This window comes from Culicoides brevitarsis, chromosome 2 (assembly GCF_036172545.1).
Source record: "Culicoides brevitarsis isolate CSIRO-B50_1 chromosome 2, AGI_CSIRO_Cbre_v1, whole genome shotgun sequence".
Taxonomy (NCBI): domain Eukaryota; kingdom Metazoa; phylum Arthropoda; class Insecta; order Diptera; family Ceratopogonidae; genus Culicoides; species Culicoides brevitarsis.
Window position 1 is genome coordinate 15,572,755 of NC_087086.1, and position 16,991 is coordinate 15,589,745.

Consider the following 16,991-nt stretch of genomic DNA (forward strand, 5'->3'; position numbering starts at 1 on the left):
ATGAGCAATCCTTCAGGATCTCCAATTTTTTTTTTACGATTTCCGCTTTAACCAAAGTTGAAAGTGAATGAACTTCCGCCGCCGCCAAAGCCTCCGCCTCCGAAGGGTGATCCGCCATCGGCGAAGAAGAATTGTCGGTAGAGTTGAGTTGGATCGAATCCTGAAAAGAAAAAATAATAATTTAAGAATTGAACGATTGGATTGATTTTTATTCCAAATTTATGAGCTTTTTCCCCCTTTTTAAAATAAAAAAAAAAAATTTTTCAAAAAACTAAAAATTTTTCATTTCCCTTATTTTTTCAAAAAAAAATTAAAAAATTTTTTAAATTTTTTATAATTTCATATTTTGACAATTTTTCTTTAAAATTTCAAAATTATTTTTTTTTTTTTTTTTATTTTTTTAAAATTAAAAAAATTACTTTTTTGATTCAAATTTTTAAATTAGCACTATAAATATTTTTTTTTTAATTAATTTTTTTTTTTCATTTTATTTAAAGTGTTCCAAAAATGGCAAATTTTTTATTTTCAGTCTTAAAACAACTTAAATATTGAAAAAATTATGACCTAACTTTTTTGTCTATCAATATAAAAATCTTAAGTCATGTCGAAATCATGTAAAGTTATTGAAACTTAAGATTTTTTTGCTAAAGTTTGTTCAAAAAATCAAAAATAGAATTTTAAAAAGCTTAATATTTGGTCAAATAATAAACATTTTAATAAAAAAATAAATAATTCAGTTAGCTTAATTTTTTTTCTATAAATATAATTATCTTAAGTCAGCTTAAGTCATGTTAAGTCAATGAAATTTGCTAAATTTTGTTCAAAAAACTAAAAGGAAAATTTAAAATGCTGAAAATTTGGTCAATTAATGAAAATTTTCATTAAAAAATAGATAATTCAGTGAACTTTGCTTTTTTTATATTAACATAAAAATCTTAAGTCAGCTTAAGTCATGTTAAGTTAATGAAACTTAAGATTTTATTACTAAAGTTTGTTCAAAAAATCAAAAATGGAAATTGTAAAAGCTTAAAATTCCGTTAATGAATGAAAATTTTCGTATAAAAATCTGATAATTTTATTCACTTAACTCGACTTAAGTTAACTTAAGATTCTTAAGTTCATATAAAATAATTTTTTGTTTGCTCATTAATTCAAATTTTGATTAAAAAAGGAAATTGGACAAAAAAATTAAGAAATTTAACAAAAATTAACATTTCTTACCTTCTCCCATTCCATTATCATCCAAATCTTGTCCACTATCGTAACGTGACTTCTTCGTCGGATCCGATAAAATAGCATAAGCCTCCCCAACTTCCTTAAATTTGATTTCCTGTTCCTTCTTTTCCTGTTCGCTTGCATTTGCATGTCGATCTGGATGATGTACCAAAGCCCTTTTACGATAAGCCTTCTTTATCTCCATATCACTTGCATTCTTGCTGATTCCCAGAATCTTGTAGTAATCCTTTCGCTTTGATTTCTTCAGTTGCAACTTGGCATCACGCAACGCATTCTTGATTTCCATCGTTTTTTCCATCTTAAAAGCCGTTTCGTAGTCCTTGACGCACTCCTCGTAATTCTCAAGGTCATAATAACATTTGGCTCGTTTCAAAATTGCTTTCAAATATTTGTCGTTTATCTTGAGGGCTTCTGTGCAATCTGTTACTGCTTCATTCAAATTGCCTAATTTGGTGTTCACGAGGGCCCGGTTGTAATAAAGTTTCGAGTTGGTGTCCTTGTTCAACGGATCGATGGTCAAAGCTTCATTGTACATGGCAAGAGCTTCATCATATTTCAAATTTTTGAACAATTCATTGCCTTTTTCCTTCTTCTCCTTCAGGGACTTGGATTTTTGACGCCAGATTTTGGCTTTTTTGTGATCCGGATCGAGAGCCAAAGTGCGTTCAAAGTGCAAGATGCCCTTATCCAAGTTGTCGCCGTAATACAAAGTCAGTCCACGCACGAAAATCGCATCAGCATTCGAAATTTCCTTCTGCATAATTGTAATGGCGATGTCCCCAGCTTCCGTTAAGCGACCCAACAAGGCGAGACATTCCGCTTTAAGTAGCTGAAATTTGCGACATGCCGGTGAAATTTTCAATGCGCCATCCATGTGATAAACGCAAGTTCGGTAATCTTGCTTCTCATAGCACTGCTGAGCAGATTCCTGTAACCCGCGTACTTGACGTAACGCTTGAATTTCCCCCTTGAGTGCTTGATTCGTGGCATCTAACTCGAGAAATTTCTTAATCGCTTGTTCCGTTCCGATCAAATCGCCCATCGCAAGACAGCATTTTGCCATCCGAATGTATCCCTTTTCGAATTTCGGATCCAAACGCACGGATTCTCGGGCATCCTGAAGCGCCGCCGTGTATTCCGACATCATCATGTAACAAGCGGCACGATTTCCGAGATATTGCGGATTTTCCGGGGCAAGTTGAATGGCATCCGAGTAACATTTTAACGCAAGTTTGTAATTTTGCGCCTTGTACTGGTTGTTTCCTTCGTTTTTTCGTTCCTCGGCAATTCTGAAAAGACAAAAAAACGCAACGGTCAGTTTGAATTTCGACATAAATGCCTGTCAGCGACACCATTGGCGACATCTCTGACGCGTATTTTAGTGAATTTTGATAGCTACAGCGATATTTTATTGAAAATTGGCAATAAATGGTGAGTATTTCCGGGTAAATTATGTTCAAATCTGTAAAATTCGGCATGCGTCATCGAACAAAAATAGCATTCGCAGCTCGGGGCCCAAATAATGTCGTCTAACCTCAACTAAAAGTGCCAAGCCAAAGTGAAAGAGTCGGAATTTTTTCGCACGAATTTTTTTTTCAACGTCAAACAATGGCGTTTTCATACGTAACATTTGGCAAAATTAGAAATCCGCTGTGGCGAAACTTTAGCATGGGGTTTGGCACGATGACATTGTTGCTGAAGCAGCTCGAATGGCAAACGGAGCCTTGCGAATTCTATTTTTGCGGTGAAAATATGCGATGATACTGATGTACGTGTCTTCCGTAGATACAGGGCACGCAGAAAAAGGAGTAAATAAATGACAAAAGGCAAAAATGGAACAAAATATCGAGTGTTACACAACGTTGGAGTGGACCACGGAGGAAGTTCCGCACGAAGGACAAGCAAATTCCGGGAGTTATATCGTGGAAACGGGAAATTTGAATGAAATTGACCCGAATCACTTGATTTACATGACGGAAGACGGGCAACGGATCGGCATGGATGACCTTATCGAGGAGGAACAAGGCAGTCCGCAGGAAGATGGCACTTCCGTTGACACATATACGCAAGAGGAATGCGAAATTACGGAAGAAGTAGTCACCCAGGATTGGGTTCAAGGCGACGATTGTGTCCAAGAAGTCACGGTAATCGATCAAATCGACCCCGTAGAGCAGAATTTAAACGCTTCCGATATAATTCCCTTGCCCGAAGCACAAGACGAGTACACAGCGTCACGCCCTTACCCCTGTGACTTTTGTTCCCGTCGTTTTCGCAAGAAAGCAAATTTAATGAATCACATGATTGCCCATCAAAATGATCGTCCGCACGGATGTAACTTGTGCGGAGCCCGATATATCCGAAAAAGTGACTTATTGAACCACTTGAAGACCCATGCCTACACCGAAGACGGTTACAACCAAGAAGATCAGGATCTGGTGAACTTTTTGGACGAAGAATTGAACGACAGTGCCAACAGAAATTCGCATAGCGGCAAGATGAACATCGATTTGGAAGAACTTTTGCTTAGTCCAGGCACTTTTAACAGTTCAATCAACTCTTTTTCGCACCAACAGCGCTCCAGTAACGCAAATCGCATGAAAAAACCCATGAGTCGTCCGATCACGAAGGCAAGACAATTGCCCCTGCACAGTACAAAAGTACAAAAAAAGAGACCAAAACCCAAAACGCACACAATGCGGATGCCAACAAAGCTGAATGTGAGTAACGATGAGGCTGAAGAGGCACCTACGAAGTTTCCCGTTACAAATCCGTCAAAACCGTTCGTTTGTCAAAAGTGTGGAGTGGCATTTGCGCGATCCAAGGCACTCACGTCGCATATGAGAGTGAGTAAAGTCGCTTGATTATTTTTAGAAAGTGCGCTAATTGAGTATTTTTAGTTCCATACAGGTGATATTTTGCACGAATGCACCGTTTGTGGGCAACAATTTTACGATAAAGTGCTTTATCAGAAGCATCATGCGAAGCATTTTGACGAAACAATCGATCCGCCGGATCTAGATTCGTTATCGACGTTCAAAGAGCAACCTGTTGTCGTGAAAGACGAATATGATGAAGGTTTGTTCAAATTTTTTTTATATTTTCAATTATTTCGATTTAATTTAATTCAGTTTTTGATGCTTACAAATTTTAATTAAAGAAATTTTTATTTTTATTTATTTTTATTTTTTTTTTTAATTTAAGAGCGTCGGCTTTTGATGATTTTTTTTACAATAAAATAATTTTATTTTAAGATTTGAAGTCAAAATTAAAGAAAAGTTTGTCATAATGGGAAATTTTGTTATCAAATTTCGATTTTCATCACGTGAAATATATTTTTTTTTAAATATCCCAATTTTCACAAAAAACAAAAATTTTTTTAAAGCAAATTTTGTTTATTTTTTAATTATTTTAATTAAGCTGATATTCTAAATAAAAAAAAATAAATTAAATTAAAATTTTAAATTTTTTGGTAAAAATTTAAATTTTTTCTACAATTTTTTTTTCGAAAAATAATATTCGGTTACGCCTCATCAATTTTTCGACTTTAAAAAAAATAAAAAAAAAATTATTATTTTTAAAAATAATTTATAAAATTTTGACAACAAAACGAACAAAATTAAATTTTTTTCTAAAAATTAAAATTTTCAATGATGTATACGAATTTTTTCTGAAAAAAATTAGTTACAAAAAATTATGAATTTTTTAAATTTTAAATCAATTTTTTTTAATTATTTTTTTAAAATTTAACCAATTTTACAAACAAAATGATAAAAATTAAGATTTTTGAATTAAAAATTAAATTTCCAGTTCTATTTATTTTTTTTTTTCTTTAATTATAAAAAATTAAGAACTTTATCTTAAATCAAACTTATTCTCATAATTTTTCAAAATTTTTTTAATTTTTTTATTTTTTTTTTAATTTTCAGAAGCAACTGAATCCGAACGAGAAGTCGGCGGAAACTACGAAGACACACTATTCGAATGTCAAATGTGCCTAATTTCCTTCCATCGCGCCGATTTATTCGAAAAACACATGATGGCTCACGAAACTTCCGCTCTCATCAAAAAATCTCACGACTTTAGCAACTCTTCGTTAGACGTTTCCCGCGAAGGTCACTTTTGCAACGTTTGCGGCGATCAATTCGAAGAAGCCCTGGATTTATTGGCACACGCAGAAGTTCACGCGAGATTCCAACCGCTCAAGTGCCTTTTGTGCGGCGAGCAATTCAACGTCGAGTCCGAAATAAAAATGCACATAAACGAGATGCATCGCGCAGAATTGACTGAAAACACGTGTCGCTTATGCGGAAAGCTATGCAAAGATGGTCGAACCTTGATGCGTCATTCGTGGGATCATTCAACGGGCGACGGGAATTTTTCGTGTGCTCGATGTGCGAAAACGTTTCACAACAAAGCCCGTCTCAAGCGACACATGACTTCGCATAAAAACAAAACCGTGATGTGTGATACGTGCGGCAAGGAGCTGCAAGATGGGCGAAGTTTGATGAATCACAAGCATTTGCACACGAAAAGCAACCAATTTCACTGCACGGAATGCGGCAAAACGTTCGGAAGTCGCAGTTCGCAGCAAATTCACATGCGAATTCACACCGGAGAGAAGCCCTATGGGTGTCGTTATTGCGAAAAGGCCTTTGCGGATGGCGGAACATTGCGAAAACACGAGAGAATTCACACGGGCGAGAAACCCTATGCATGTCCCGTGTGCCCACGTGCCTTTAATCAACGTGTTGTCTTGCGCGAACACATCCGCTCGCATCATTCAGCTCCTGACCTGAAACTAGGGACTTCTGTGGCGCCCTATTTCTGTCCCGTTTGTTGTGATTCCTTCACCAATTCGCAAGACCTCATCAAGCATCTCATTGAACACAGCGATGCCAATACCCAAGCGAAGCGACAACCCCTACAAGGTCCCCGCAAATACAAAAGACGTCGAAATTTGGAAACTTTCGTCGGAAAACGCGCAAATCCCGTTCGCAAAAGTTCCTCCATGGATTTCGACGACGACAACTTGGATGACGAAACCACGACGTCGCAAGAAATGTCGATCGAGGACTACGCCGCCTACAGTTTTCGTACATTAGTGCCATTAAAACCGATTCTCGAGGATTTCCGTCTTCCGGAACAGTTTGTGCCGGAAAATGAGCGTCCCAAAGCCGTTTTTAGCAATAACTCCAAGACATCAAGACCAAAGATGATCCACACAGAAAAAACGCGAGTCGCTACTAATGATGGGAGTAAGAGGAAAACACGTTCGTTCATCAGCAAGACAACCAAAGACGTGGATTATTTGACTTTGGCACCGCCTCCGTCGAAATTGAAGCCCGATGACGAATCGTTTCCCTTGCTGGACGACGGAAAACCCTTGACTGTCGATGCGCCATTAACTGTGGATGAAGAACTTCTGCGAGAAATCGGCAAATCCACGAAAAATTTCAACAGTGACGTCGTCAATGACTTGAAAGAGATCCTTCAGTCGCCCGCGAAAGTTCCAAAAGTCGAAGTAGAAGAGGAAGAAAGTCCAGGAACAACGAGACGTTCGCGTCGTTCTATCAAACCAACGTTAAAAGCAATGGAATCTCCCTCCATTCGCACGTCTTATAGCAGTCGCATTCGCATCCAACCACGCAAAGAGGTAGAAATCAAACAAGAAGTTGATCTGGAAGACGAGCAACACGACTGCGAAATGTGCGGAGATAGTTTCCCGTCAAAGGGATTGTTGTTAGCACATGCCCAAATTCATATGTAGATTTAAAAAAAAAATATTTTTAAATAAAAAAAATCATTAGTTCATAAGAGAGAGTTTAATGTTATGTTTCCAACGCGAAAATTGAGTTTAATAAAGTTAAAAAATTTTCTTTTGAAATATTCACCTGTTTGTCTTAATATTGCTTCCCTGATATTGCAAATCGAATTCCTGCCATTTTCGCACTAAACGATGGTTATTGCATTTGCACAACATTTTTAATTAAAAAAAAGTAATTTTATGAGAAAAAAGTTGTTCTTGAAAGTTTCCCCAAGGAAGCGCAACAAACTAATGACATCGTCGTGGGAACAGAAACCGGGCAAAAGTTCGTGAATGTGAGTAACCATTGCGACGATCAACCGAAAAAACAAACAAACAATGCTGGCAGTGTTATTTATTTAATAAATAGCAACAAACAAAAAAATGCACGAAAAATTGTTACGAATTCTGTTACATCAAAGTTTTAGGTGAAAAAAGTCAACGGGAAATTTTTGTGAAAGCGCATTTTTAATTTTTAAGATTTTTTTTATAGATTTTCGAAAAAAAAAATTTTTTTTGTATCAAAAATAATTTAAAATAATTAAAATAAAAAAAAATAAAAAAAAAAATAAAATTAAAATAAAATTTTTAAATATTAAAAAAAACTTCAAGTTAAAATAAAATAAAATTTTTAAAAATTAAATAAAATTTTTTTTTTACAAAAGTTGAATGCGAAAATGGCAAAAAATATTTTTAAGAGGTGTTTCAATATTTTAGGTGAAAATTTTTCAAGTTAAAAATTTTAACATTTTAATTTTTTTTTTTTTTCTTTTTGCAAAAATTTAAAAAAAATTTTTTAAATTTTAAAATTTTATAAATTTTTTTAATAAAAAAAATTAAATTAAATCATTTGAAGCGGCGTTTCTTTTTATTTTTCTTGGCAAAAAATATTTTAAGTTTTTGAAAAAGTACCGGTAAATTTTTAAATTGTTCACTTAATTTAATTTATTTTAATTTAATTAATTTTATTTTGATTTAATTTCATTAAATATTTCAAACTTTTAGTTTGGAAAACTTAGAAAAATATGTTAAAAATTACTTTTTTTTTTCAAAAAATTGCTTTAATTTTTAAACTTTTTTTTTATTTTTAACTCGTCAAATTTTAAAAAAAATAATAAAAAATTTTCAAAATTTTGCAAAAATTTATTTTGAAAATTAAAAACCGTTAATGAAACAGACAAAAAACCGCTCAAAAGTGCATTTTTCCCAAATAATTTATAGAAAAACTGCATCAAAGGTCATGAACGAGGAAATTGATTTTTATGACTAGTAACCGATTTGTCGATGCAGGAGAATTTTTTGAAAAACTATCCCCTATTTCGATAGAAAATTCCATCATTTACTGCTCGAACGAGCGTCGTTACAGTTTGTTTTCCCCCCCAAAAGAGTCGCAAAATCACACAAACGATAGAAATTTCGACAAATGAGATATTTTGAGAGACACGTGGGAGTAAATTTATCCACAAATTTCTTCCAAACACATCGCAAATATAAATAAACATGGAAAAAACATGAAAAATTCAAGGACAAGAGATGCTGGACTTGTAACTATTTGCACGCAATAATCGCGTCAAGTGAAAGTGACCCAAAAAAACTGCGCCTTGAATTTTTTTTTGTCAATTAATCACGAATAACAGAATATTCAAGCTCAAAGTTCCTTCACACACAAAAAAAAAATATTTCACGATCATTCGTTAGCTAATGATATGCAAGTAGAGCAAAATTAACGTGACAAGTGTACTTTCATAACAATACACCTGCTGTGGGTATCCTTTCGAGGATGTCCAGAAATCATTTCGGATTTTAGGTTACTGGGTCAGGTACTTACGTTGCGTTATTTTTGATGTTCAGCAACTCGTCCGTATCCATTTTCTCCGTTGAACTCGACTTTTTGGGCTCCGACTTTTTTTGTTTTTCCTCCGTCGAAGTAGTCTCGGAATCCGAATCGACCACAATTACCTCACCACTGTCCATTCTCGGTAAATTTTCTTTGAATTCACTCTTTTCGTCTCTAATAAATTCGCAAATTTACTCGATTTTTCACGGAAGAATTGACGTTGTGGATTAATTTTTGTGCATTTTTTGCTTTGCACCCGAAAATCTTTTTTTCGCACAATTTTTCGCGAACGACGAGAATGGAAATGAAAAACAGCAGAGTGGAAAACGGAGTCGCCGATGTCAGTCAAGTGTCGCACTTATTGGCCAAAAACCAAAACAATAACAAACCCTTTGAGAAATTTTCCATCAAAATTGGGAACCGGAGCTTTTGTGGCAAGAAAATGGAATTAATGTGCAGATTATGTCTGAAAATACAAACAAAATTCGATTTAATTGAGATTTTTGGTGAAAATGGAAGATTAAAACAGTTGTCATTGAAGATTTTTGACGTTTTTCGTGTTGAAGTAAGTAAAAATTTTTATTTTTTTCAAATTTTATGAATGAAAACTTACCTTTTGACAAAATTTCTTGTAGATAATTGAAAATTTGGACCTTCCAACAGCTATTTGTCTCTTCTGCTACAACAAATTGGAGGATTTTTGGACGTTTTCAAGGATTGTTTTGGATAACCAACAAAAGTTAGAGCAACTTTCATCCCCCAAAATACCGGAAAATGCTGAAATTCCTTTAGATGACGTCAATAATTGCTCTTCAGATGAAAACGAAGAAGATATCATCCACAAAAATCGCTTTATTTGCCATCATTGCTCCAAAAGTTTCACCAAAAAAGTCACTTTACTCCATCATATCAACGCTTCTCATCTAAATACGAGATTTTCTTGTCCTAAATGCCCAAAAACGTACAAATACAGGAGCGATTTGCGTTTTCACCTGAAATCTGATCATTCAAATCACAAAAGACTGAAAGAAAAATGTCCTCAATGCGGGATTTCCGTTTTCGATATGAAAGCCCATCTTCAAAGACATGAAGAACGAAGCCTGAATTTAACTTGCAACATCTGTGATAAAAATATTTCCAACAAAAAATGTCTTGAAATTCACATGAAACGAATGCATTCGGAAATTAAAAGACTTTTCGAGTGTCCAACGTGCGAAAAATCGTTTTCATCAAAAATTTCTTTGAAAAATCACCTCGCTACTCATTCTGGAGTCTTTTTGTATCATTGTGACTTTTGCGAGAAAAAATTCCGGAACACAGGAAACAAATCGCGACACATAAAAAACGTTCATAAAAAAATAAATTAAATTAATTTTTAATCTAATGGCTTTTTTGTACTCGTAATTTCGGTAAATTCAGTCAGGCGTTCGAGTCTGCCGTAGTAGGCGACGTCAGAAAGGAGCTTTTTTGCGATAATTCGTTGTCGCTCAGTCATTAATTGTAATTCGATGCCAATGTGTTTGCCAAAAGTAGTGCAATCATCTTCTTTTTCATTCGAATTTTCATTTTTATCATTTTTTGTATCAACTTCAGTCGATTCGTCGAGATGTTCTTCGATTTCGGTGACTTCATAAATTTCCTCTTCGTCATCTGCATCTTCCATGCTTTGTGAATTTTCGTCTTGTTCGATGTAACTACAGTCCGTATCTGATGTTCCCTCTAAAAGAGCTCGTCTTTTGGCGTAAAGTGCCCTAAAATCGTCTTTCATGCAGTAATTTTTCACAAAAAGCAGTTGGTCGTAATACCATAAATTTGGCTTGTATTTGTTGCCTGAGTTGAGAACCTAAAAAATTTTTTTAAATTATTTTTTGATTAGAAAATTTTCAATTCTTACCTTTCGATAATCCCTTCTGAAACAAGCTCTCATGCTGTTAATTTTTCGTTTAACTGCTTCAATGTTATTTTCGGGATTTGTAGGGTCGAATTTTTTCATCACAGCCAAAAGTTGTTCGTATGCCGATTTTTTTCCTTCTCGACTTTTGTAATTTGGGTCCTTGGGATCCCACAAACAGGGATTATTTTTGTAGATTTTGATGAATTCGAGGAAAATCGGTTTATTTCGTTCCATTCTGCTTCTGTTGGTGAAAATTTGTTTTTGTTTTGGTTCGATTGGCGACAATGTGCGACATAAATGGCGGGCTGAATTTGAAAAATATTGAAGTGAAAAGTCGTTAGATGCGATTTTTCTTTAATTTTCATGGAAAGGTGAAAAGTTTTGTATTTTTTGGGCATACTTTTATAAATTTTCAAAAATTTCCATGATTTTTTTCTAAAAAATTGTCATTATTTGAGACACGATTTTTTTCTAATTTTTATAATAATTAGAAAATTTTGTACATTTTGGGCATTTTTCAATAAATTTTCGAAATTTTCTATAAAATTTATTTTTTTTTAAATAATTTTCATTTTTGACTTAATTTTTCAAAATTTTTGCGATTAATTTTTTTTTATTAATTTTGAAAAATATTAAATTTATTAATTTTTGAATTTTGATTTCAAATGAAAAATAAATTTTTTTTTTAATTATCTTTTTTCCAAAGAAAATTCTTATCAAATAAAAAAATAATTGTTATTGATAAAAATTAAACATAATCCAGACATCAATAAATCACAATAAAAATTGAGCACAAAAGAACGCGAATTTACAATAAAAAATACAAATGAAAGAGAAAGTGTCGCATCTTTATGCAATTTAAATAATTAATTGATGCAAGTGCCAAAAAGTAAGATAAATCTTGTTAAATTTCATAATTCACCGCAAAGGAGTGTTTCATTCCTATATAAACGACCAAATTCTCTCTAAAGGGCATCAGTTGTAAATCAGCTTCACAAACAATCAACTTTTTTTTCAATTCCAAGAAATAATCCGTTAATTTTTTTCTGTTCACGATGAAGACTTTTAATGCAATCCTTGTTCTTGCAGGCGTTTGTTATTTCACAAGTGGCATCGAAGCAGCTCGTAAGTACCTAAAAATTTAAAAAAATTCTTCAAAAAATTAACAAATTTCTGGTTTTTAGCTTCTCCTCACGATAGACATGGTCCCTTCTCGGTAATAGGAACGGGAGAAGAAATCGGGCATCTCGCTGGCGTTGGAAGTTATTATCTCGAGCATGATAATCATCATCACAGTCACGGATCTCGTCCAGTTATTATCGCAAACAACTATGGAAGCTATGGCGGATCTCGTCCTGCTTATTCGTCATATTCGGATAATCGTCGTCCCGTTTACACTTCAGGCGATCGTTTTGGATCATCTTCTTGCGGTGGCGGATGCTAAGATTTTTCCTTATCTGTCTACTACCTATTTTTATTTTTTGTTTTTGATAATCAATAAAAGTTGACGATTGAATGAAACGGTGATTAAGATAACATTTTTATGGCGGCAATCTGTCTTTATCTGCAAAAAAGTTAATAGGCAGTGTGACCTATATAGTACAAAAATAGGAGTCTAACAGGTCAATGATTGATAAAAATGCTTCTTAAAAGCGCGCATTTTTTTTTTTTTAACTGCAAATTTTTGTCTATTTTTAATAGCTTTACATAATTGCGAATTATTTAAAATTTCAAAAAATAAAATAATAATTTTCATATCTACAATGAATTTTATTAAAATAATAAAAAAAAATAAAATTTAATATTTTAATTTATTGTCGTCCCGTTTCCGAGTTTGTTGAAAAAATTCAGAAAACAAAATTTTAAATATAAAATGGGAATATTTTTGATATTTTTTGCAATTTTTGATTATAAAAACATGAAAAATTAGTCTTCATTAAAATTATAAAAAAATATTATAAAATTATAAAAATTATTTTTTTCAAAAAATTTTATTGTGGGACATTTTTTTAAGCACTCAATTTTTTTTTGTTTAATTTTTCATTAAAAAATATAATTTTTTCACAAGGGCTTTTCCGGTAATTTTTAAAAAAAAATTAAATTTAAAATTGTGTAAAATTTTTGAATAAAGTTTAAAGAAGAATTTAAATTTAATTAATTTAAAGTCAGCAATTCAAAATGAATAAAAAAAAAACAAAAAATCTATTTTAAATTAATAAATAAATTATAAGTAAAAAAAAACCTTTAAAATAATTTTTTTTAGATTACGTAATAAATTTAAATAAAATTTAATTTAATAAATATTTTTCAAAAAAAATAATAATAAATAAATAATTCTACTGTAAATACAATACAAAAATTGTTTGTTTTTGTAATTTGAATATTTTATGCCGAAATGTGACGTAACTTGCTTAGAACTTCTTTTCTCCATTCATTCCATCGTCTGATCGATTCTTAGTCAAAAAATGTGAGAGAATTACTTTATTGACCTTCTCTGTTATCACCGAAAAAACATGTTGTCCTCTCACACATTTGTGTAAACACACTTTTTCGTCGTCACTCACATACTTGCACGTACTACTCCGTTTAATTCCCTGTACACTATCAAAATTCGGCTACCTACGCGTCGTTTTGCTTCACACATCCATTCGCGATCAGTTTCAAAAGAGAAGTCGCACGATCCACATATTTGGTACACCTTTCGTCTGCGTCTTCGTGAATCAGCAACGTGGAAGAATCGCTAAAAAAAAGCAAAAAAATAAATAAAAACATTAAAATTTTTTGATAATCATGGGAAACTGTATGTTTGTCGACAAAACTTCGAGTCACCAAACGACGGAATATGACGAAGTGAAGCGGTGTGACGAGGAAATCGCTCTTAACAAGCCTTGTCGCTTCGTGCGAGTCCCCAAAACAGCTCCTCATGCCCGAATTGAACGCTGTGCTGAGTTAGAAGTGATGCACAATACACTACGAGACTATGGAATCATCAACGTTATCGGAGCTGAGGGCATTGGAAAGACTGAACTCGCCAACATGTACATCGACACATACCGGAAACAGGAAAAATACGAGACGATAGTGTGGATTAACGTGCGGAACGGCAAAAGATTTACTGAAAATGTCTTCAAGACAGCAGAGAAGCTCGGCATCATTAATACGGACGATGCGCAAACCGACGAAAAACCATCTGTTGAAGCGTTGACCAAAGAAATTTACGACCGATTATCACATCACAAGACGTTAATCGTGTTCGATGACGTCCCGTTGCCAACTGAAGCATCCACGCATGTCTTAGAACATTATTTTAAACTTTTTTGCTCACCTTTGCTTGACACACATTCGAAACCGCACACCATCATCTTGTCGCAACAGCAAGTTTTCAAGGGAAAAATGGTCGCTTTGGAGCTCAGTGTCTTCACGTTACTCGAAGCAGTGCAAAATATCAAAAATCAGGTAAAAGCGAAACTAATTTCGCACGAAGAAACTATCGAATTGGCTGAAATGTGTAAATGCTTTCCGCTGGCATTGCAACAAGCGATAACGGAAATCAACAAACGGAGTGACGTCGAGGAGAATTTCACAGTTGCGAGTTACATTGCCGAAGCAAGGGCGCTAAAGGAACGCAACGAAAGTTAATTTTTAAATATTTTAAGAGTAGTTTGTGATAAAATAAAAATTTTAGAAAGCATTTTACGAAGGAAGTATAAAATCTTGCTTTGGTCCAGTGACTCGCGTTACTCGAAAGTGACCCATGACGCAGCCAATCGTTTGGAATTTTGGATTTTTTGCTTTTTTCGCCATAAATACTCCTTTTAGCTTCCATTGGGAGCCTTCGAAAGGTAATTGAAGGATTGTGTCGAGGATCATGTCGGCATCAGAAATGTCAATTAAGCCTCGTTTCAATGGGCAAGTGGGTGCTGGTTTGAATTTTGATATCCAACGGTGACCAAGCATTCGGGGAGTCACCATTATTGGACAAATGTTCTTTATTGTATGGTTTACGAAGCTTTCACAGTCATTTATGTTGGTTAAAGAGCATCTAGTGACGTACAAAAAAAGCTAAAAAGAAATTTTTTAAGTGAAAAAAATTTTATTTTGGGTTTCAAACAAAAAAGTTTGATAAAAATTTAATCTTTTTTTATATTTTAAAAAATTTAATAATTTTTTCATTTTTTTATTACAATAATTTTTTTTTTATTTTTAAACTTTTTTTTTTAATTTTTAAACAATTTTTCTTAAGATTTTACATTTTTTGAAAATCCTTTACCAAATATTTTTTAATTTTTTGAATCAAATTTTGCCGCAAAATGTTACTATTTTCACGTTACAAATTTTCACGTATTTAAAGTCAGTTTTCGATTTTTCGAAAAATTGATTTTTTTTTTTTTTTTTTTTTTTTTTTATAAAAATCAGAAGGCAATGTGCAATATTTTTGAAAGTAAGAAAAACTTGACTGAAAATGCCATAAAAAAATTTTATTTTCAAATTTTTTGGGTTATTTGATTATTTTTTTACTTTTGGCACGAAAAATAAATTGCCTACTGTCAAAGTTTGAAAATTTACTTTTTTTCCAACAAAAAAATCAAAAACAAGAAATTCCTGTCGATTTTCTTTAATTTCCTCTAACTTTTATAGTTAGCCATACCTATGATTAACAAAAAATTAAAAAAATTACCTGAATTGGACCAGAAACGTCTTCTTTGATGGAAAAATTGCCGCTCATATAAACAATCGCATTTTTCGAGATCAACTCAGAGTTGCGAAAGTCTAAAATATATTTCGACGCTTCACGATCCTTGCATTGGTAGAACTTGTCGATATGAAAAGACTTTTTGATTTGTCCATTTAAGCCTTTGAAATTAATCGTCAACAATAGAAACAACGTCCAAATGCTTCTGAAGTTCATTTTGCACTGAAAATTTAGTTCTTTTTAATTTTCATGCAAAACCAAAATGATTAAAACAAAATTTCCGGTTTTCAATTCAAAATTGATTGATTAAAAGCTTTATTGCTCTTTCCATGACTTTCACGACAATGTCAATAGAACATCCTGCGATTTTGTGACCTTTTTCCGTGTCGACGATGCAATTATTCTCGCATTCACGGAAAAACATCCGATATTCGCGACGCCAGATTTCGTCGAAGAAAGTGGTTTTCCCATGAGGAACAATTTAAAAAGCCAACGATAACCTTCTACTGGCATATCGAGTAAACTCCCAAAAAACATGTCCATCTTGTCCATGTTGTAAGTGCCATTTTTGACGGGACATTTCAATTTCGGCTCGATTTTTGAGAGATAACGATATCCCATCATGTCTGGCTTTTCCATGCGTTGACAGAAATCCGTGATGGTCATGTTCAAAAATGTCTCGCAAATGTTTTGGTTGTTGTCCTTGCAACGACGAGCAAAAAGTTTTATCTGAAAAAAAAAATTTTTATTTTTTAAAATTTATAAAAAAAATAATTCTTACATAAAACGTTTTATGCAAATCCTTTTTAACGACCATATTTCCCTTGAAACGAAGAAAACGATCATCGACAAATGCGGTAACGTTACTTTGATCGATCAATTGCTCGCTCGGACATTCCTTGACTTTGTCGATTTTGATTGTTTTTATGATCTAAAAAGAAAAAAATGTGAAAAATAAAAAAAAATATTGAAATAAGTTAAAAATTACATCAGCTTCAACAAAAAATTTTCCATAAAATCCAATAATTATTAAGAAGCAAAAAAAAATTTTCATCTCGACTGATTTGAACCAACATCAAAACTAAAATCTTCGATAAAAACTAAAAAAAGCAATAAAAAGTGTTTTAGTTCAAATTGAATGCGAATTTATTTGTCATTACGCTCAAAAAATCACAAATTGCAGAATAAAATGTCTCATTTATTTAAATAATTGGTTTATCCAGATTTAAAGCTGTACAGTTAATAAACTAATATTAAAATGTTTTAGGATTTCTGTAGACCGCATAAAAAAATTCATACAAAATTCTTATTTTAAATTTTTATGAGTAGTTTTTGAATGCGTGGGAATTTCGTGGGAAACAAAAACAACAGCTGTTAAAAAATAAAATTAAAACATAATTGCAAAAAAAGGGGATATATTGAAAATAATTAATTATATATTTGCAAGGATGACTTTGTAGGTCAAAGGGTGCAAGAAGCATAAAAAACAAAAGAAATCGAGTTCCTTATTCAGTTTGTTGCTTACTTT

The 16,991-nt window shown here is 32.9% G+C and overlaps 3 protein-coding genes across 4 annotated transcripts; 1 reads left to right on the plus strand and 2 right to left on the minus strand.

Annotated features, from left to right (window-relative positions):
- Window positions 1-22: 22 nt before the first annotated feature.
- LOC134830797 (dnaJ homolog subfamily C member 7) lies at window positions 23-9,187 on the minus strand. Its single transcript, XM_063844381.1, has 3 exons — window positions 8,868-9,187; window positions 1,222-2,525; window positions 23-160 (listed from the first exon to the last, which is right to left on the minus strand). Exons 1-3 carry the CDS (start codon window positions 9,011-9,013, stop codon window positions 48-50), a joined length of 1,563 nt encoding a protein of 520 aa, XP_063700451.1. The 5' UTR covers window positions 9,014-9,187; the 3' UTR covers window positions 23-47.
- Window positions 2,588-7,083, plus strand: LOC134830796 (zinc finger protein 569-like). Of its 2 annotated transcripts, XM_063844379.1 has the most exons (4): window positions 2,588-2,667; window positions 3,022-4,079; window positions 4,134-4,311; window positions 5,163-7,083. In XM_063844379.1, exons 2-4 carry the CDS (start codon window positions 3,069-3,071, stop codon window positions 7,001-7,003), a joined length of 3,030 nt encoding a protein of 1,009 aa, XP_063700449.1. In that variant the 5' UTR covers window positions 2,588-2,667; window positions 3,022-3,068; the 3' UTR covers window positions 7,004-7,083. The 2 variants fall into 2 exon arrangements, with proteins under 2 accessions (XP_063700449.1, XP_063700450.1); XM_063844380.1 differs by having other exon boundaries at window positions 2,648-4,079.
- Window positions 9,188-9,880: 693 nt separating the features above from the next.
- On the minus strand, window positions 9,881-11,028 carry LOC134830803 (uncharacterized). The gene is made up of 2 exons (XM_063844385.1): window positions 10,771-11,028; window positions 9,881-10,719 (listed from the first exon to the last, which is right to left on the minus strand). The coding sequence occupies exons 1-2, from the start codon at window positions 11,002-11,004 to the stop codon at window positions 10,252-10,254; spliced, it is 702 nt and encodes a 233-aa protein (XP_063700455.1). The 5' UTR covers window positions 11,005-11,028; the 3' UTR covers window positions 9,881-10,251.
- Between the last annotated feature and the right edge of the window lie 5,963 nt (window positions 11,029-16,991).

Excerpts from the sequence above, each read along its gene's own strand:
- LOC134830796 (XM_063844379.1), top strand. The coding sequence starts at position 3,069 with ATGGAACAAAATATCGAGTGTTACACAACGTTGGAGTGGACCACGGAG. Across the intron at positions 4,080-4,133 it reads CACTCACGTCGCATATGAGA|TTCCATACAGGTGATATTTT; the intron begins GTGAGTAAAGTC and ends GAGTATTTTTAG. Across the intron at positions 4,312-5,162 it reads GAAAGACGAATATGATGAAG|AAGCAACTGAATCCGAACGA; the intron begins GTTTGTTCAAAT and ends TTTAATTTTCAG.
- LOC134830797 (XM_063844381.1), bottom strand. The coding sequence starts at position 9,013 with ATGGACAGTGGTGAGGTAATTGTGGTCGATTCGGATTCCGAGACTACT. Across the intron at positions 2,526-8,867 it reads AACATCAAAAATAACGCAAC|AATTGCCGAGGAACGAAAAA; the intron begins GTAAGTACCTGA and ends TTGTCTTTTCAG. Across the intron at positions 161-1,221 it reads TGATAATGGAATGGGAGAAG|GATTCGATCCAACTCAACTC; the intron begins GTAAGAAATGTT and ends TTTTCTTTTCAG.
- LOC134830803 (XM_063844385.1), bottom strand. The coding sequence starts at position 11,004 with ATGGAACGAAATAAACCGATTTTCCTCGAATTCATCAAAATCTACAAA. Across the intron at positions 10,720-10,770 it reads TCAGAAGGGATTATCGAAAG|GTTCTCAACTCAGGCAACAA; the intron begins GTAAGAATTGAA and ends AAAATTTTTTAG.